The sequence below is a fragment of the Somniosus microcephalus genome, unplaced genomic scaffold, assembly GCF_052327205.1.
Source record: "Somniosus microcephalus isolate GS21.2 unplaced genomic scaffold, FLI_Smic_1.0 unresolved_chr1, whole genome shotgun sequence".
NCBI lineage: Eukaryota > Metazoa > Chordata > Chondrichthyes > Squaliformes > Somniosidae > Somniosus > Somniosus microcephalus.
In genome coordinates this window covers 72,937,108-72,957,615 of record NW_028225179.1, presented here as the reverse complement: position 1 = coordinate 72,957,615, position 20,508 = coordinate 72,937,108, and the positions used below count along the sequence as shown (strand labels likewise).

The 20,508-nt window shown below is 48.6% G+C and overlaps 1 protein-coding gene across 1 annotated transcript in view; it reads left to right on the top strand.

The window, feature by feature from the left end:
- rnf25 (ring finger protein 25) overlaps positions 1-20,508 on the top strand; it is a 44,368-nt gene that overhangs the window by 10,566 nt on the left and 13,294 nt on the right. The window contains exons 4-8 of the mRNA XM_085974638.1: positions 1,078-1,147; positions 1,605-1,676; positions 2,542-2,682; positions 19,306-19,395; positions 20,099-20,233. Coding sequence (XP_085830764.1) covers positions 1,094-1,147; positions 1,605-1,676; positions 2,542-2,682; positions 19,306-19,395; positions 20,099-20,233 — 492 coding nt within the window. The 5' untranslated portion in view covers positions 1,078-1,093. The remainder of the gene's footprint in view (positions 1-1,077; positions 1,148-1,604; positions 1,677-2,541; positions 2,683-19,305; positions 19,396-20,098; positions 20,234-20,508) is intronic.

Here is a 20,508-nt window from a genome sequence, read left to right as displayed (position 1 = left end):
GGGAGTGCTGCACTGTCGGAGGGTCAGTACTGAGGGAGCGCTGCACTGTCGGAAGGGCAGTACTGAGGGAGCACTGCACTGTCGGAGGGACAGTACTGAGGGAGCGCTGCACTGTCGGAGGGACAGTACTGAGGGAGCGCCGCACTGTCGGAGGGACAGTACTGAGGGAGTGCTGCACTGTCGGAGGGTCAGTACTGAGGGAGCGCTGCACTGTCAGCGGTGCTGTCTTTCAGATGGGACGTTAAACTGAGGACCTCATCTACCCTCTCAGGTGGACGTAAAAGATCCCACGGCCACTATTGGAAGAAGAGCAGGGGGAGTTATCCCCGGTGTCCTGGAGCCAATATTTATCCCCAAACAACATCACGGGGGCTCAGTCCCACACCGGTTTGAGATGGCTCTCCCACACGCAGTGGTTGATGCCCTTGGAATTGAACCCCTCTGAAAGCCAGGCTCTGAGGGACGATGGGTGCGGAGAGGGGGAGGATGGAAACTTTCGGAAGGAGGCGGTGGATTGTTTGCCGACTGTTTGGTTCCTTCAGTCCCACTGGCTCCTTTCTCCCACATTCCACCCTACGTAAACTCGAGGTCATCCAAAACTCGGCTGCCTGTGGCCTAACTCACACCAAGTCCCGCTCGCCCATCACCCCTGTGCTCGCTGACCTACATTGGCTCCCGGTTAAGCAACGTCTCGATTTCAAAATTCTCATCCTTGTTTTCAAATCCCTCCACTGCCTCGCCCCCCTCCCTATCTCTGTAATCTCCTCCAGCCCCACAACCATCCCGAGATATCTGGGCTCCTCTAATTCTGCCCTCTTGAGAATCCCTGATTATAATCGCTCAACCTTTGGCGGCCGTGCCTTCTGTTGCCTCGGCCCTAAGCTCTGGAATTCCCTGCCTAAACCTCTCCAGCTCCTCTCCTTTAAGACGCTCCTTAAAACCTACCTCTTTGACCAAGCCTGCCCTAATTTCCCCTTATGTGGCTCGGTGTCAACTTTTTTGTCTTAATACTCCTGCGACATTTTACTACGTTAAAGGCACTATATAAATACAAGTTGTTGTTGTTTCTTCACCCAGTATTTACCAGGCCCTGATGGAGTTGGCAGAGGCAGGCGCAGGTGGACAAGTACTATACCAGCTGATTGAGGTACGGCGCAAGCGTGTGTGCGGCGAGAGGCCTAGATACTTAGGCTTTGTGTGTGAGCATGCCCAGTGCACATGTGTGCATCAGTAAAGATACAATCAGCAACACAGGGTGCTGGGGAAGGGGGTTAATGTGTGACAGTGTGAGGGAGCTGGATTAACATCAGTAGATACACAGTGGAGATAATCACTGGGGGATACAGTGGAGATTATCGCTGGGGTTACAGTGGTGATAATCACTGGGGTTACAGTGGAGACACAGGGCGCTGGTGGAGAGGGGTTACTGAGTGACAGTGAGAGGGAGCTGGATTAACATCAGTAGAGATACAGTCAGTAACACAGGGAGCTGGGGGGAGGGGTTACTGAGTGACAGTGTGAGGGAGCTGAATTAACATCAGTAGAGATACAGTCAGTGACACAGGGCGAGGTGACCATACACTAATTTCTGTACTCTCTTTCAGAAAGGAAAGGAGATTCTCACCAACAACAATGTCCCTCACTGCCAGTGTGTGATCTGCCTCGACTGTTTCCAGGTGAGGCGTCAAGGAAATGGCTCGGTGCCAATCACTGGGGGATACAGTGGAGATAATCACTGGGGTTACAGTGGAGATAATCACTGGGGGATACAGTGGAGATAATCACTGGGGTTACAGTGAAGATAATCACAGGTTACAGTGGAGATAATCACTGGGGGATATAGTGGAGATAATCACTGGGGTTACAGTGGAGATAATCACTGGGGGATACAGTGGTGATAATCACTGGTGGATACAGTGGTGATAATCACTGGGGTTACAGTGGAGATAATCACTGGGGGATACAGTGGTGATAATCACTGGGGGATACAGTGGAGATAATCACTGGGGTTACAGTGGAGATAATCACTGGGGGATACAGTGGAGATAATCACTGGGGTTACAGTGGAGATAATCACTGGGGGATACAGTGGTGATAATCACTGGGGGGATATAATGGTGAGAATCACTGGGGGATACGGTGGTGAGAATCACTGGGGGATACGGTGGTGAGAATCACTGGGGGATACGGTGGTGAGAATCACTGGGGGATACGGTGGTGAGAATCACTGGGGTTACAGTAGTGAGAATCACTGGGGGATACAGTGGTGAGAATCACTGGGGGATACAGTGGTGAGAATCACTGGGGGGATACGGTGGTGAGAATCACTGGGGGATACAGTGGTGAGAATCACTGGGGGATACAGTGGTGAGAATCACTGGGGTTACAGTAGTGCCAGTCACTGGCGGTACAGTGTATCGAATGCAGCGTGACCCCCCCCCCCCCCCCCCCCAAACTCGCTGCATTAACTGACTCCTGCTCCCACCAGCGTTGACCCTGTGAGTGTGGTTTAACCCCCGGGATCTGTGTCTCTCTCCGTAGGAGAATGAAGCTTTCACCAAGACCGGCTGCTACCACTATTTCCACTCGTATTGCCTGGCCCGGTACATCCGACACACGGAGACTGAACTGCAAGCCCAGCGGGGGGTGCGCCAGCTCCCCAAGCTGCCTGAGCACGAGCCGGTGAGGAGGGGGGAGTGTCGGGGGCAGGGGGGTTGGGAAGGAGGAGTATCCAGAGGGATGGGGGAGGGTCGGGCAGTCCAGAGCAGAGGGGGTCCAAGTACAGAAATCACTAAAAGATAAGTAGACTGGTAAAAAAATGTGATCGAAAAGGCTAACGGGATATTGTCCTTTATCTCGAGAGAGCTGGAATACAAAGGGGATGAAGAGATGCTTCAGCTGTACAGAGCTCTGGTTAGACCCCACCTGGAGAACTGCATTCAGTTCTGGGCCCCGCATCTCAGGAAGGATATATTGGCCTTGGAGTGGGTGCAGCGCACATTGAACAGAATGACAGCAGAGCTAAAAGGGCTCAATTATGAGGACAGGTTGCAGAGACTATCTTGGATTCCCTTGAGTGCAGAAGATTAAGATGTGATCTAATCAAGGTGTTTAAGATGATTAAAGAATTCGATAGGATAGATCGAGAGAAACTATTTCCTCTGGCGGGGGAGTCCAGAACAAGGGGGCAGAACTTTAAAATTAAAGCTAGGCCGTTCAGGGGTGATGTCAGGAAGCACTTCATCACACACAGGGTAGTGGAAATCTGGAACTCACTCTCCCCCCCCCGCCCCCCCCCCCCCCCCCCCAAAAAGGCTGTTGAGGCCGGAGGGCCCATGTTGAAAATTTCCAAACTGAGATGGATAGATTTTTGTTGGGTAAGGGTAAGGGAACCAAGGCAGGGAGATGTAGTTAAGATACAGATCAGCAATGATCTGATTGAATGGGGGAACAGGCTCGAGGGGCTGAATGGCCTCTTCCTGTTCCTGCAAGTCCGGATAGATGAAGCTTTTTGTGTAGAGAGGTAATGAAATGACCTTACAGGCCGGGTTCAACCACAGTTAGAGCACTGTGTGCGATTTTGAGCACCTCATTATAGAAAGGCCATTAAGCCCACAGAGAGCATATAAAGTAGATATACCAGGGACAGGAGCCTCTAGTTATGAGGAGAAACTTAAGAGACTATATCACCGGAGCAGCAAAGGCCAAGAGATTTAATAGAGGTGTTTTAAATTATAAAGTGTGTTTTTTTATTTATTCATTCACGGGATGTGGGCGTCGCTGGCAAGGCCAGCATTTATTGCCCATCCCTAGATGCCCTCGAGCAGGTGGCGGTGAGCCGCCACCTTGAACTGCTGCAGTCCGTGTGGTGAAGGTACTCCCACAGTGCTGTTAGGGAGGGAGTTCCAGGATTTTGACCCAGCGACGACGAAGGATCGGCCGATATACTTCCAAGTTAGGATGGTGTGTGTGACTTGGAGCTGGTGGTGTTTCCATAAGAAATAGGAACAGGAGTAGGCCGTGCGGCCCCTCGAGCCTTCTCCGCCATTCAATAAGATCATGGCTGATCATCGACCTCAACTCCACTTTTCTGCACTATCCCCATATCCCATGATTCCCTTAATATTCAAAATCTATTGATCTCTGTCTTGATTATACTCAATGACTGAGCATCCACTGCCCTCTGGGGTAGAGAATTCCAAAGATTCACCACCCTCTGAGTGAAGAAATTCCTCCTCATCTCAGTCCTAAATGGGTGACCCCTTATCCTGAGACTATGACCACTGGTTCTAGACTCTCCAGCCAGGGGAAACATCCTCTCAGCATCTACCCTGTTAAGCCCTTAAGAGTTTTATACGTTTCAATGAGATCACCTTTCATTCTTCTGAACTCCAGAGAGTATCGACCTACTCTATTCAGTCTCTCATAGGACAACCCTCTGATCCCAGGAATCAATCTAGTGAACATGCGCCTGTTGCCCTTGTCCTTCTAGGTGGTGGAGATCACGGGTTTGGGAGGTTCTTTTTTTTAAAATTCCTTTATGGGATCAGGGCGTTATTGCCCATCCCTCGTTACCCTTGAGAAGGTGGTGGTGAGCCGCCTTCTTGAACCGCTGCAGTCCGTGTGGTGAAGGTGCTCCCACAGTGCTGTTAGGTAGGGAGTTCCAGGATTTTGACCCAGCGACGATGAAGGATCGGCGATATACTTCTAAGTCAGGATCGTGTGTGACTTGGAGGGGAACTTGGAGGTGGTGGTGTTCCCATGCGCCTGCTGCCCTTGTCCTTCCAAGTGGAAGAGGTCGCAGGTTTGGGAGGTGCTGCCAAAGAAGCCTTGGCGAGTTGCTGCAGTGCATCTTGTAGATGGTACACACTGCAGCCATGGTACGCCGGTGGTGGAGGGAGTGAATGTTTAAGGTGGTGGATGGGGTGCCAATCAAGCGGGCTGCTTTGTCCTGGATGGTGTCGAGCTTCTTGAGTGTTGTTGGAGTGTATTCCATCACACTCCTTACTTGTGCCTCGTAGATGGTGGAAAGGCTTTGGGGAAGCAGGAGGTGAGACACTCGCCACAGAATACCTAGCCTCTGACCTGCTCTTGTTGCCACAGTATTTATGTGGCTGGTCCAGTTAAGTTTCTGGTTAATGGTGACCCCCCAGGATGTTGATAGTGGGGGATTCGGTGACGGTAATGCCATTGAATGTCAAGGGGAGGTGGTTAGACTCTCGCTTGTTGGGGATAGTCATTGCCTGGCACATCTGTGGCGCGAATGTTACCTGCCACTTATCAGCCCAAGCCTGAACGTCGTCCAGGTCTTGTTGCATGCGGGCATGGACTGCTTCATTATCTGGAGTCGCGAATGGCACTGAACACTGTGCAGTCATCAGCGAACATCCCCATTTCTGACTTTATGTTGGAGGGAAGGTCATTGATGAAGCAGCTGAAGGTGGCTGGGCCTAGGACACTGCACTGAGGAACTCCTGCAGCAATGTCCTGGGGCTGTGATGATTGACCTTCAACCACCACAATCATCTTCCTTTGTGCTAGGTATGACTCCAGCCAGTGGAGTGGTTTCCCCCTGATTCCCATTGACTTCAGTTTTATTAGGGGTTCATGATGCCAGACTCGGTCAAAACGCTGCCTTGATGTCAAAGGCAGCCACTCTCACCTTACCTCTGAAATTCAGCTCCTTTTGTCCATGTTTGGACCAAGGCTGTAATGAGGTCTGGAGCCGTGTGGTCTTGGCACAACCCAAACTGGGCATCAGTGCGCATGTTATTGGTGAGTAAGTGCCGCTTGATAGCACTGTCGATGACACCTTCCATCACTTTGCTGATGATTGAGAGTAGACTGATGGGGCGGTAATTGGCCGGGTTGGATTTGTCCTGCTTTTTGTGGACAGGACATACCTGGGCAGTTTTCCACATTGTTGGATAGATGCCAGTGTTGTAGCTGTACTGAAACAGCTTGGCTAGAGGCGCACCTAGTTCTGGAGCACAAGTCTTCAACATGATCGCTGGGATGTTGTCGGGGCCCATAGCCTTTGCTGTATCCAGTGCGCTCAGCCGTTTCTTGATAGCACGTGGAGTGAAGCACTGAGTGAAGTCAGCAGAGAGTGCTGTGAGTTTGGGTAAGTGTGAGAGTTCTTTAATTGTTATTTCTCTTTAAATCATTCTTGATAAGATTACTTAAGCAGTTTAAGTAAAGGGGAAAAGTTAAATATTTGGGATTCTGTTGGTTTAAGAAGAGTAAAACCAGGTTACACTGCAGTAGGAGTAAATTGGCACAGCAGGCAGTGGAAACCAGTTTTCTAACCAATCAGCAGGGGTGACTCATTTGGCTGTAAACAAACAAACAGTATAAAAAGACCAGGCTAGTGCGAGCAAGCACTGAGTGCGAGTCAGCAGAGAGTGCTGTGAGTTTGGGTAAGTGTGTGAGGTAGGGTAAGTGGGGTGTTAGGTGCTCTTTTCAAACTTTAACTCTGTGGGTTGTAGTTAATAAGGCCTTTCTGGTGCAGAGTGACTGTTACTAAACAATTTAACTGGTGTAATTAGAGGGATTGATTTAAATTAAATCCAATTAATTAAAGGGGATACTAGCATCTATAATCGGACAGAGGGTGTCCATAACTAACAATAAAAAATTTAATTAATTACAGAGAATGGAGCAGGTGATGTGTTACTGTTGCGAGATGTGGGAGCCGGTGAACCCCATTGAGGCTCACGGTGATTACGTCTGTGACAAGTGTCTGCTGCTACAGGAACTCCAGCTCCGTGTTGATGAGCTGGAGTCTGAGCTTCAGACACTGCGACACATCAGGGAGGGGGAGAAGTACCTGGACTCTGTGTATCAGGAGGTGATCACACCTATGAAGTTAAATAATTCAGATGTAGCCCATGGTCAGGGACAGGACAGTGTGACTACAAGTGAGGCAGGTACGGGGATCCAGGAGGTAGAGCTGAAGGAGCCGCAGCCCTTGCTCTTGTCCAGCAGGTTCGAGGTTCTTACTCCCTGTGGGGGCGGGAGCAGGGACTGCAGGGAGGATGAGCAACCTGGCCACAGCACCGTGGAACGGGGGGCCATTCAAGAGGGGGGAGTAACTAGAAATGTTGTAGTGGTAGGGGATAGTATTATTAGGGGGATAGATAGAGTTCTCTGCAGCCGAGAGCGAGAGTCCCGAAGGCTGTGTTGCCTACCCGGTGCCAGAGTTAAGGACATCTCCTCTGGGCTGGAAAGAAACTTGCAGTGGGAGGGGGTGGATCCAGTTATCATGGTCCATGTTGGTACAAACGATGTAGATAGGACTAGGAAGCCGGTTCTGTTAAAGGAGTATGAACAGCTAGGGGTCAAATTAAAAAAAAGAACCTCAAGGGTAATAATCTCTGGATTATTACCTGAGCCACGAGCGAATTTGGCTAGGACAAATAAAATTAGAGTGTTAAATGCGTGGCTCAAAGACTGGTGTGGGAGAAATGGGTTTTGCTTCCTGGGACACTGGCACCAGTACTGGGGCAGGAGGGAGCTGTTCCGTTGGGACGGGCTTCACTTGGCCAGTGCTGGGACTAGAGTCCTGGCGGATCATATAACTAGGGCTGTAGAGAGGGCTTTAAACTAACTAGTGGGGGGGGGAGGTTCCTAGAGAGCAAATAATAAAAATGACAACAGAGAAGGTCATAGACTTAGGTAGCAGTGGGGAAATTAAAAACCAGAGCGTGTCAGGAAGGGGCAGAAGGTATGGAGTAAAAGGTAAAGTAATAAAAAGGGCAAAAGCAGGAACTAAGGCCTAGAAATTCGGTTGGTAGCGCCAGCGATTAGCGCCTAAAGAGCCCGAGAATTGGGGCGTTACCCAATTTTCGGGCGGGCGCAGTGAATATAGCGCCACCTCCCATATTGAGTATCCTTTTAGTGCCGGTGCTAACTCTTTGCGCGCGCCCGCGGGCACAGGCAGATCATGACATCATTTCAGTGTGCAACGCCTTTTTGGCGCCCCGGACCGGATATTCGGTGGCGCCCGCAACCTTTCCGCCTGGCGCTATTAGTGACAGTTGGATGGAGCGTTCCCAGGCCATTCTCAGATGCGGGGGGCGCTATTTAAAGGGGACAGCACTAGTATAAACGCTGCAGCCATTTGAGCTGGCCATTCTGATCGTTGCTGGAGAGAGTTGCTGACCTTCTGTTGGACAGTAATTTTCTCATTGAGCCTTCGGAGGCACTGGCACTGGCAGCTTGAGGGCCCGGCTCCCGAGCTGGTGATGCAGCATCTGAAAGCAGGGAGGTGGAAGAGTGGCTTTAGCAAAAGGACAGCTTGGCAGCAAGGGATGCCAGATTGTGGCAAGGCTATGACATGGGTCCACAATGAGGAAGCATGCTGGCGGGGGGAACAAGTGGAAGGAGACAGTTGTAAAATGTGAGAACCTTACCATCGCTGTCGACAAAGGGGTCGGCAGCTGCAGTGGTTACAGGACCACTCAGACGTCCTCCAAGAATCTGGTGGACTCCTCGAGATCCGTGAGAGTGACCACTTGTGGAGGTCCTCCACCGGTGCGAAGCTGGTCTTTGCCAATCCTCGCCAGCTTGGACTGCAGGGGAAAGGAGGGGAAGTTATGTTACATGATGCCCTGAGTGATCATCTCATGCCCCCCATGGTGGAAGAGCCCTTGCGTGATGCCCTGAGTGATCATCTCATGCCCCCCATGGTGCAAGAGCCCTTACATGACGCCTTGAGTCAAATGTGCATGTGTGTGCCCAGAAAGGGCCATGGGTGCTGGCTGGCAGATGGCCAATGGAGCACAGCCCACCCTGTAGCCATAAAGTCAGGTGCAAATGAAAGGATGCAGAAGTTTGCAGAAACAACACCCACCCTCACGACTCGAGTGAGGTCGTTGAATTTCTTTCTGCATTGGACAGGGCTCCTGGTCACCATGCTGCTGGAGTTGACCCTCTGGCATACATCCCTCCAAGCTCGTCGGTAGTCCTTATGATTCGGCCTCCTGCCATTGTCTGGGTAGAGAACATCTCGCCGGCGCTCCACTGCGGCCACCAATTGCTCCAGAGCCTCATTGGTGAAGCGCTCTGCTCTCTGTCTCACCTTCTCCATCTGGTCCAAGGTTTTAGCGCCAGAGAAGGGCCTGCGCCGATTCTGAGGCCTGCAAGGCGCAGAGTGTGGATGCTGAAGCTGACTGACCCACCCCTTTAAGAGCTGGCCGGCGCCTGGAAGTCTCGTGGTCATCAGTAATTGAGAGCACCTGTGCTGCGCCCGTCCGCTCCGATATTGGGTTGAGCCAGAAGTTTAGCGCCTTAGGAGTCCCGTGTAACGCCTGAATTCGCGCCTCAATCACCTTTAGGGGCGATGCAACCCAATATCGCGCCAGGTGGAGATAAGTTGCATCTGGCTATAAACTTTGCGCTGCGCCAATTCTAACGCCCCAAGCGGGGCTATACCCAATTTCTAGGCCAAAGTGTCACAAAACATATTTGAAAGTTCTCTATCTGAATGCACGTAGCATTCGTAACAAAATAGACGAGTTAATGGCACAAATAACTACATATGGGTACGATCTTGTGGCCATTACAGAAACATGGCTGCAGGGTGACAATGCCTGGGAATTAAACATACCAGGTTATTTAACGATCAGGAAGGACAGACAGGAAGGAAGGGGAGGTGGGGTGGCTATGTTAATAAAGGAAGGAATCACTGTAATACAGAGAAATGATATTGGGTCAAAAGATCAGGATAATGAAACAGTTTGGGTGGAGATAAGGAATAATAAGGGGAAAAAAACACTAGTGGGCGTAGTCGATAGGCTTCCGAACAGTTGCAACTCTGTTGGACGGAGTATCAATCAGGAAATAGTTGAGGCTTGTAATAAGGGAACACCTATAATTATGGGGGATTTTAACTATCATATTAATTGGACAAATCAAATTGGGCAGGGCTGCCTTGAGGATGAGTTCATTGAGTGTATTAGGGATGGGTTTCTTGAGCAGTATGTAACTGAACCGACCAGGGGGCAAGCAACCTTAGATCTGGTCCTGTGTAACGAGACAGGATTAATTAAAAATGTCCTAGTAAAGGATCCCCTTGGAATGAGTGACCATAACATGGTTGAATTCCATATTCAATTAGAGGGTGAGAAGGTTGGATCTCAAACAAGCGTGCTAAGCTTGAATAAAGGAGACTATGAAGGTATGAGAGCGGAATTGAGTAGAGTGGATTGGGAAAATAGATTAAAGGGTAAGACGATACATGATAAGTGGTGTACATTTAAGGAGTTATTTTACAACTTCCAAAAAATATATATTCCACTGAGAAGAAAAGGGTGTAAAAGAAAAGACAGCCATCCGTGGCTAAGTAAAGAAATTAAGGATATTATTCGACTAAAAACAAGGGCATATAAGGTAGCCAAATCTAGTGGGAGGATAGAGGATTGGGAAAACTTTAAAAGACAGCAAAAAATAACAAAAAGATTGATTAAGAAAGGGAAGATAGATTATGAAAGTAAATTAGCAAAAAATATAAAAACAGATAGTAAGAGTTTTTATAGTTATATAATAGGAAAAAGGGTGGCTAAAGTAAATGTTGGTCCCTTAGAGGATGAGACCGGGAAATTAATGGTGGGAAATATGGAGATGGCAAAAACACTGAATGAATATTTTATATCAGTCTTTACAGTAGAAGACATTAAGAATATCCCAACACTGGACAAACAGGGGGCTAAAGGGGGGGAGGAGCTAAACACGATCAAAATCACTAAGGAAGTGGTACTCGGTAAAATAATGGGACTCAAGGCGGATAAATCACCTGGACCTGATGGCTTACATCCTAGGGTCTTGAGGGAAGTGGCGGTAGGGATTGTGGATGCATTAGTAATAATTTTCCAAAACTCCCTGGACTCAGCAAAGGTCCCGGCAGACTGGAAAACTGCTAATGTAACACCCTTATTTAAAAAGGGCAGTAGACAGAAGGCTGGAAACTATAGACCGGTTAGCCTAACATCTGTGGTAGGTAAAATTTTGGAGTCCATTATTAAGGAGACAGTAACAGGACATTTGGATAATCATAATTTAATAGGACAAAGTCAGCATGGTTTTATGAAGGGGAAGTCATGTTTGACAAATTTGCTGGAGTTCTTTGAGGAAGTAACATATAGGGTGGATAAAGGGGAACCAGTGGACGTAGTGTATTTAGACTTCCAAAAGGCATTTGACAAGGTGCCACACAAAAGATTATTGCTTAAGATAAAAAATCACGGGATTGGGGGTAATATTCTGGCATGGATAGAGGATTGGCTATCTAACAGAAGGCAGAGAGTTGGGATAAATGGTTCATTCTCAGACTGGCAATCAGTAACTAGTGGTGTTCGCAGGGGTCAGTGCTGGGTCCCCAACTCTTTACAATCTATATTAACGATTTGGAGGAGGGGACCGAGTGTAACATATCAAAGTTTGCAGATGATACTAAGATGGGAGGGAAAGTAGTGAGTGAGGAGGACATAAAACCTGCAAGGGGACATAGACAGGCTAAGTAAGTGGGCAGAGATTTGGCAGATGGAATACAATACTGGAAAGTGTGAGGTTATGCACTTTGGCAGGAAAAATTGTAGAGCAAGTTATTATCTTAATGGCAAGAAACTGGAAAGTACTGAAGTACAAAGGGATCTGGGGGTCCTGGTGCACGAAACTCAAAAGGTTAGTATGCAGGTGCAGCAAGTGATTAAGAAGGCCAATGGAATGTTGGCTTTCATTGCTAGGGGGATAGAATATAAAAATAGGGAGGTATTGCTTCAGTTGTACAAAGTATTGCTGAGACCGCACCTGGAATACTGCATACAGTTTTAGTGTCCATACTTAAGAAAAGACATACTTGCTCTCGAGTCAGTACAAAGAAGGTTCACTCGGTTAATCCCGGGGATGAGGGGATGGACATATGAGGAGAGGTTGAGTAGATTGGGACTCTACTCATTGGAGTTCAGAAGAATGAGAGGCGATCTTATTGAAACATATAAGATTATGAAGAGGTTGGATCGGGTGGATGCGGGGAGGATGTTCCCGATGATGGGTGAAACTAGAACTGGGGGGCGTAGTCTTAGAATAAGGGGCTGCTCTTTCAAAACTGAGATGAGGAGGAACTACTTCACTCAGAGGGTGGTAGGTCCATGGAATATGCTGCCCCAAAAAGCTGTAGAAGCTACATCATTACATAAATTTAAAACAGAAATAGACAGTTTCCTAGAAGTAAAGGGAATTAAGGGTTACGGGGAGCGGGCAGGAATTTGGACATGAGTCCAGGTTCGGATCGGACATGGCCCTGTGGGTAGCGGAGCGGGCCCAGGGGCCGTGTAGCCTGATCCTGCTCCTATTTCGTGTGTCTAATTCTGTTAGATTCGGAGATGGTTCTATGATGGTAGATTGGCGGTTAGGATCAGATCAGCCGTGATCTTATTGAATGGCGGAGCAGGCTCGAGGGGCCGATTGGCCTACTCCTGCTCCTATTTCTTATGTTCTTATGTAATTGGCTGAAGACTGGCTTCTGTGATGGTGGGGACCTCAGGAGTAGGTCTATATGGATCATTCACTCGGCACTTCTGGCTGAAGATGGTTGCAAACGCTTCAGCCTTGTCTTTTGCACTCAGGTGCTGGGCTCCACCATCATTGAGGATGGGGATATTCATGGAGCCTCCTCTTCCCGTTAGTTGTTTAATGGTCCACCACCATTCACGACTGGATGTGGCAGGATTGCAGAGCTTTGATCTGATCCGTTGATTGTGGGATCGCTTAGCCCTGTCTATAGCATGCTGCTTCTGTTCTTTAGCATGCATGTAGTCCTGTGTTGCAGCTTCCCCAGGTTGGCACCTCATTTTTAGGTATGACTGGTGCTGCTCCTGGCATGCTCTTCAAAGAAGCCTTGGCGAGTTGCTGGGTGAATAGGGAAAGACTATCAGTGATGAGGGGCCATCGGTTTAAAATGGGTGTGCGGAGAGAGGTGAGCAGCAGTGTGTTTAAACAGAGAGTTGTTGGAGCCTGGAATGCTTTGCCATACGGACTGGTTGAGGCAGAATATTTGATGCACAGCAAGATTTTTTCAATGTATTCATGATATGTGGGCGTCGCTGGCAAGGCCGGCGTTTATTGCCCATTCCTAACTGCCCTTGAGAAGGTGGTGGTGAGCCGCTTTCCTGAACCGCTGCAGTCGGTGTGGTGAAGGTGCTCCCACAGTGCTGTTAAGTAGGGAATTCCAGGATTTTCCAAATATAGGGCTATGGGGAGAGAGCGGAGCAGTGGGATTAGTTTTGAATTGATACAGGGCTATGGGGAGAGAGCGGGGCAGTGGGATGCGTTTGGGATTGATACAGGGCTATGGGGAGAGAGTGGGGCAGTGGGATTAGTGTGGGATTGATACAGATCTATGGGGAGAGAGTGGGGCAGTGGGATTAGTGCGGGATTGATACAGATCTATGGGGAGAGAGTGGGGCAGTGGGATTAGTGTGGGATTGATACAGATCTATGGGGAGAGAGCGGGGCAGTGGGACTAGTTTGGGATTGATACAGATCTATGGGGAGAGAGTGGGGCAGTGGGATTAGTGCGGGATTGATACAGATCTATGGGGAGAGAGTGGGGCAGTGGGATTAGTGTGGGATTGATACAGATCTATGGGGAGAGAGCGGGGCAGTGGGACTAGTTTGGGATTGATACAGATCTATGGGGAGAGAGTGGGGCAGTGGGATTAGTGTGGGATTGATACAGATCTATGGGGAGAGAGTGGGGCAGTGGGATTAGTGTGGGATTGATACAGATCTATGGGGAGAGAGTGGGGCAGTGGGATTAGTGTGGGATTGATACAGATCTATGGGGAGAGAGCGGGGCAGTGGGACTAGTTTGGGATTGATACAGGGCTATGGGGAGAGCGGGGCAGTGGGACTAGTTTGGGATTGATGCAGAGCTATGGGGAGAGAGCGGGGCAGTGGGACTAGTTTGGGATTGATACAGGGCTATGGGGAGAATGGGGCAGTGGGATTATTGTGGGATTGATACAGAGCTATGGGGAGAGTGGGGTAGTGGGACTAGTTTGGGATTGATACAGGGCTATGGGGAGAGTGGGGTAGTGGGACTAGTTTGGGATTGATACAGATCTATGGGGAGAGAGCGGGGCAGTGGGACTAGTTTGGGATTGATACAGATCTATGGGGAGAGTGGGGTAGTGGGACTAGTTTGGGATTGATACAGATCTATGGGGAGAGAGCGGGGCAGTGGGACCAGTTTGGGATTGATACAGGGCAATGGGGAGAGAGTGGGGCAGTGGGATTAGTTTGGGATTGATACAGATCTATGGGGAGAGAGTGGGGCAGTGGGATTAGTGTGGGATTGATACAGATCTATGGGGAGAGAGTGGGGCAGTGGGATTAGTTTGGGATTGATACAGATCTATGGGGAGAGAGTGGGGCAGTGGGATTAGTGTGGGATTGATACAGATCTATGGGGAGAGAGTGGGGCAGTGGGATTAGTGTGGGATTGATACAGATCTATGGGGAGAGAGTGGGGCAGTGGGATTAGTGTGGGATTGATACAGATCTATGGGGAGAGAGTGGGGCAGTGGGATTAGTGTGGGATTGATACAGATCTATGGGGAGAGAGTGGGGCAGTGGGACTAGTTTGGGATTGATACAGGGCTATGGGGAGAGTGGGGTAGTGGGACTAGTTTGGGATTGATACAGGGCCATGGGGAGAGTGTGGTGCAGTGGGATTAGTTTGGGATTGATACAGGGCTATGGGGAGAGTGGGGTAGTGGGACTAGTTTGGGATTGATACAGGGCCATGGGGAGAGTGTGGGGCAGTGGGATTAGTTTGGGATTGATACAGGGCTATGGGGAGAGTGGGGTAGTGGGACTAGTTTGGGATTGATGCAGAGCATTGGGGAGAGAGCAGGACTGTGGGATTATTTTTGAATGTAGGATGGTGGGAATGCTGTGTGGGGGCAGGTGTTTTGACTCTCTCCGTACACTAACCACCCCACCTCTCTCTCTCTCCGTACACTAACCCTCTCTCTCTCTCTATCTGTCTCTCTCCCTCCCTCTGTCTCAGTAAATAATAGTTCTAAAAGGTCTAAGAGTGTTAAAAAAACAAGCCTGAAGGCTTTGTGTCTTAATGTGAGGAGCATTCGTAATAAGGTGATGAATTAGCTGTGCAAATAGATGTAAATGGATATGATATGATTGGGATTACGGAAACATGGCTCCAAGGTGACCAAGGCTGGGAACTCAACATCCAGGGGTATTCAATATTCAGGAAAGACAGGCAAAAAGGAAAAGGAGGTGGGGTAGCATTGCTGGTTAAAGAGGAGATTAACACAATAGTAAGGAAGGATATTAGCTCTGATGATGTGGAATCTGTATGGGTAGAGCTGAGAAATACCAAGGGGCAGAAAACGTTAGTGGGAGTTGTATACAGACCCCCAAACAGTAATGCCGAGGTTGGGGATGGCATTAAACGGGAAATTAGAGACATGTGCAATAAGGGCACAGCAGTTATCATGGGTGACTTTAATCTACATATAGTTTGGGCTAACCAAATTAGTAACAATACTGTGGAGGAGGAATTCCTGGAGTGTATACGGGATGGTTTCCTGGACCAATATGTCGAGGAACCAACTGGAGATCAGGCCATCTTAGACTGGGTATTATGTAATGAGAAAGGATTAATTAACAATCTTGTTGTGCGAGGCCCCTTGGTGCGGAGCGATCATAATATGATAGAGTTCTTCATTAAGATGGAGAGTGAAGTATTTGACTCGGAGACTAGGGTCCTGAATTTAAATAACGGAAACTACGATGGTATGAGGTGCGAGTTGGGTAGGATGGATTGGGGAACGTTACTTAAAGGGTTGATGGTGGATAGGCAATGGCAAACAATTAAAGATTGCATGGATGAAGTACAGAATTTGCTCATCCCTGTTTGGCATAAAAATAAAACAAAAAAGGTGACTCAACCGTGGCTAACAAGGGAAATTAGGGATAGCATAAGATCCAAGGAGAGGACATATAAATTGGCCAGAATAAGCAGCAAACCTGAGGATTGGAAACAGTTTAGGATTCAGCAAAGGAGGACAAAGGGATTAATTAAGAAGGGAAAAAAAGAGTATGAGAGTAAGCTTGCTGGGAACATAAAAACTGACTGTAAAAGCTTCTATTGATATGTGAAGAGAAAAAGATTGGTGAAGTCAAGTGTAGGTCCCTTGCAGTCAGAATCAGGGGAATTTATAATGGGGAACAAAGAAATGGCAGACCAATTAAATACATACTTTGGTTCTGTCTTCACAAAGGAGGACACAAATAACCTCCCAGAGATGTCGGGGAACATAGGGTCTAATGAGAGGGAGGAACTGAATGAAATCAGTATTTGTAGGGAAATGGTGTTGAGGAAATTGATGGGATTGAAGGCCGATAAATCCCCAGGGCCTGATAATCTACATCCTAGGGTACTTAAGGAAGTGGCCCTAGAAATAGCAGATGCATTGCTGGTCATCTTCCAAAATTCTATGGATTCTGGAACCCCACCATTTAAGAAAGGTGGTAGAGAGAAAATGGGGAATTATAGACCGGTAAGCCTGACATCGGTAGTGGGGAAAATGCTAGAGTCCATTATAAAAGATGTAATAGCAGAGCACTTGGAAAACAGTGACAGGATTGGACAAAGTCAACATGGATTTACAAAAGGTAAATCGTGCTTGACTAATCTACTGGAATTTTTTGAAGATGGAACTGGTGGAATAGATAAGGGAGAACCAGTGGATGTGGTATATTTGGACTTTCAGAAGGCTTTCGATAAGGTCCCCCATAAGAGTTTAGCGTGTAAAGTTAAAGCATATGGGATTGGGGGCAAGGTACTGACTTGGATAGAGAACTGGCTGGCAGACAGGAAGCAAAGAGTTGGAATAAACGGGTCTTTTTCCGAGTGGCAGGCAGTGACTAGTGGGGTACCGCAGGGATCGGTGCTAGGACCCCGGCTATTCACAATATATATTAATGATCTAGACGAGGGAACTAGGTGTAATATCTCCAAGTTTGCAGACGACACAAAGCTGGGTGGGCATGTGTGCTGTGAGGAGGATGCCGAGAAACTCCAGTATGATTTGGACAGGTTGGGTGATTGGGCAGATGCATGGCAGATGCAGTATAATGTGGATAAATGCGAGGTTATCCACTTTGGTGGCAAAAATAGGAAGACAGATTATTATCTGAATGGCAATAGATTGGGAAAAGGGGAAGTGCAATGAGACCTGGGTGTCCTTGTGCACTAGTCGCTGAGGGAAAGCATGCAGGTGCAGCAGGCGGTTAAGAAGGCAAATGGTATGTTGGCATTCATAGTGAGAGGATTCGAGTACAGGAGCAAGGATGTCTTGCTGCAGTTGTACAGGGCCTTGGTGAGACCACACCTTGAGTATTGTGTGCAGTTTTGGTCGCCTTATCTGAGGAAGGATGTTCTTGCCATGGAGGGAGTGCAGCGAAGATTCACCAGACTGATATCTGGGATGGCAGGAATGACGTATGAAGAGAGATTGTGGTCGATTAGGCTTATATTCACTAGAGTTTAGAAGAATGAGAGGGGATCTCATTGAAACTTATAAAATTCTAAGAGGACTAGACAGACTAGATGCAGGAAGGAGGTTCCCGATGGCGGGGAGTCCAGAACCAGGGGTCACAGTCTAAGGATAAGGGGTAAGCCATTTAGGACTGAGATGAGGAATTTCTTCACCCAGAGAGTGGTGAACCTGTGGAATTCTCTACCACAGAAGGCAGTTGAGGCCAACTTATTAAATATATTCAAGAAGGAGTTGGATATATTTCTTACGGCTAAAGGGATCAAGGGATGTGGGGAGAAAGCAGGGACAGGGTACTGAATTTGGATGATCAGCCATGATCTTATTAAATGGCGGAACAGGCTCAAGGGGCCGAATGGCCTACTTCTGCTCCTATCTTCTATGTTTCTATTTAAAATATACTCTGCTTTTCTATTTTTCCTACCAAAGTGGATAACTTCACATTTTTCCACATTATATTCCACTTGCCATGTTCTTGCCCACTCACTTAGCCTGTCTATTTCCCCTTGAAAGCCTCTTTGCATCCTCCTCACAACTTACATTCCCACCTAGCTTTGTATCATCAGCAAACTTGGATATATTACATTTGGTCCCCTCATCCAAATCATTGATCTCGATTGTAAACAGCTGAGGCCCCAGCACTGATCCTTGCGGAATCCTAGTTGCAGCCTGCCAGCCCGAAAATGACCCGCTTATTCCTACTCTCTGTTTTCTGTCCGTTAACCAATCCTCAATCCATGCTAGTATAATCCCAATCCCATAAGCCCTAATTTTGTTTAATAACCTCTTGTGTGGCACCTTATCGAATGCCTTCTGAAAATCCAAGTACACCACATTCACTGGTTCCCCTTATCTATTCTGCTAGTTACAACCTCAAAAAATTCTAACAGATTTATCAAACATGATTTCCCTTTCATAAATCCGTGTTGACTCTGCCCAATCCTATTATTATTTTCTAAGTGCCCTGTTACCACCTCCATGATAGATTCTAGAATTTTCCCTACTACTGATGTCAGGCTAACTGGTCTGTAGTTCCCTGTTTTCTCTCTCCCTCCTTTGTTAAATAGTGGGGTTACATTTGCTACCTTCCAATCTGCGGGAACCGTTCTAGAATTTCTGGAATTTTAGAAGATGACAACCAACGCATCCACTATCTCTATAACCATCTCTTTTAAAACCCTAGGCTGTAGGCCATCAGGTCCAGGGGATTTATCAGCTTTCAGTCCCATTCATTTCTCAAGTTCTTTTTTTACTAATACTAGACCCTTGGTTCTCCATTGTTTCCGTGAGGTTTTTTGTGTCATCTTCTGTGAAGATAAACACAAAGTATTTGTTTAATTTCTCTGCCATTTCCTTATTCCCCATTATAATTTCTCCTGTCTCAGCCTGTAAGGGACCCACATTTACTTTCACTAATCTTTTCCTTTTTACATACCTATATGGTCTGTTTTTATGTGTCTCACTGGTTTACTCTCATTCTATTGTCTCTTTCTTTATCAATTTCTTGGTCCTCCTTTGCTGAATTCTAAAATCCTCCCAATCCTCAGGCTTACTACTCTATTTGGAAACATTGTAAGCCTCTTCCTTTAATCTAATACTATCTTTAATTTCTCTTGTTAGCCACGGTTGGACCATTTTGCCCATGGTGTTTTTTATTCTTTAAGGGAATGTATATTTGTTGCGAATTATGAATTATTTCTCTCCCTGTTGACTGTAGGAGGCGGGAGTGCTGTGTCCAGTCTGCAGGGAACCTTTGACCTACGACCTTGGCCTGCTCCTGGCTGCTGCAGATCCAAACCGACCACTGGTAAGTAATCAGATTTGGATTATGAGTCGACTGAGGGAGTGGGGCATCGTCACACGGGGTGGGGGGGCATTGAGATGGCGCAGGTCATTGCCAGGGTGGGACATGGAGACGGGGGGCGGGGCATGGAGACGGGGGGCGGGGCATGGAGACGGGGGGCGGGGCATGGAGACGGGGGCGGGGCATGGAGACGGGGGGCGGGGCATGGAGACGGGGGCGGGCCATGGAGACGGGGGGCGGGGCATGGAGACGGGGGGCGGGGCATGGAGACGGGGGGCGGGGCATGGAGACGGGGGGCGGGGCATGGAGACGGGGGGCGGGGCATGGAGACGGGGGCGGGGCATGGAGACGGGGGGCGGGGCATGGAGACGGGGGGCGGGGCATGGAGACGGGGGCGGGGCATGGAGACGGGGGCGTGGGCCATGGATGATGGGGGCGGGGCGTGGGGGCGGGGCGTGGAGACGGGAGGGCGGGGTGTGGAGACTGAGCGAGGCGTGGCCACGGGGGGCGGGGCATGGAGACGGTGGGGTGGGTGGGAGGCTGAGTTAGCTGATATCACCCAGTATGGGACTGAGACCACACACACACACACACGGATGTATATAACATTGCTGTCCCAAGCCCGTAGGAGTGAGTTGCCAGGTGGAGTTTAACTGCTGCCCTTCCGTCCCCCCCTCCCCTCCCTTCCCTTCCCCCGTGTGATCAGGAGCCCTATCAGCCGGACGAGAGGTCGCTGAAGAAACGACTAGAACTGCAGGTCATCTTCCAGAGGCAGCAGGAGAAAGGGGGCATCATCGACCCAGAGGCCGAGAGGAACCGCTTCTTCATCAGCCTCACCCGGGTAAGTCCAGTGATAATGAAAGAGCCGCCATATTAGTTCAAGTCAAGATGGGCGTGTGTGCAATTGAATGGCGGAACAGGAGGAGGCCATTCAGCCCCTCGAGCCTGTTCCGCCATTCAATGAGATCATGGCTGATCGGAAACCCAACTCCATCCACCCGCCTTTGGCCCATATCCCTTAATACCTTCAGTTAACAAAAATCTATCAATCTCCGATTTAAAATTAACAATTGATCTAGCATTAATTACCGTTTGAAGAACGTTCCAAACTTCTAC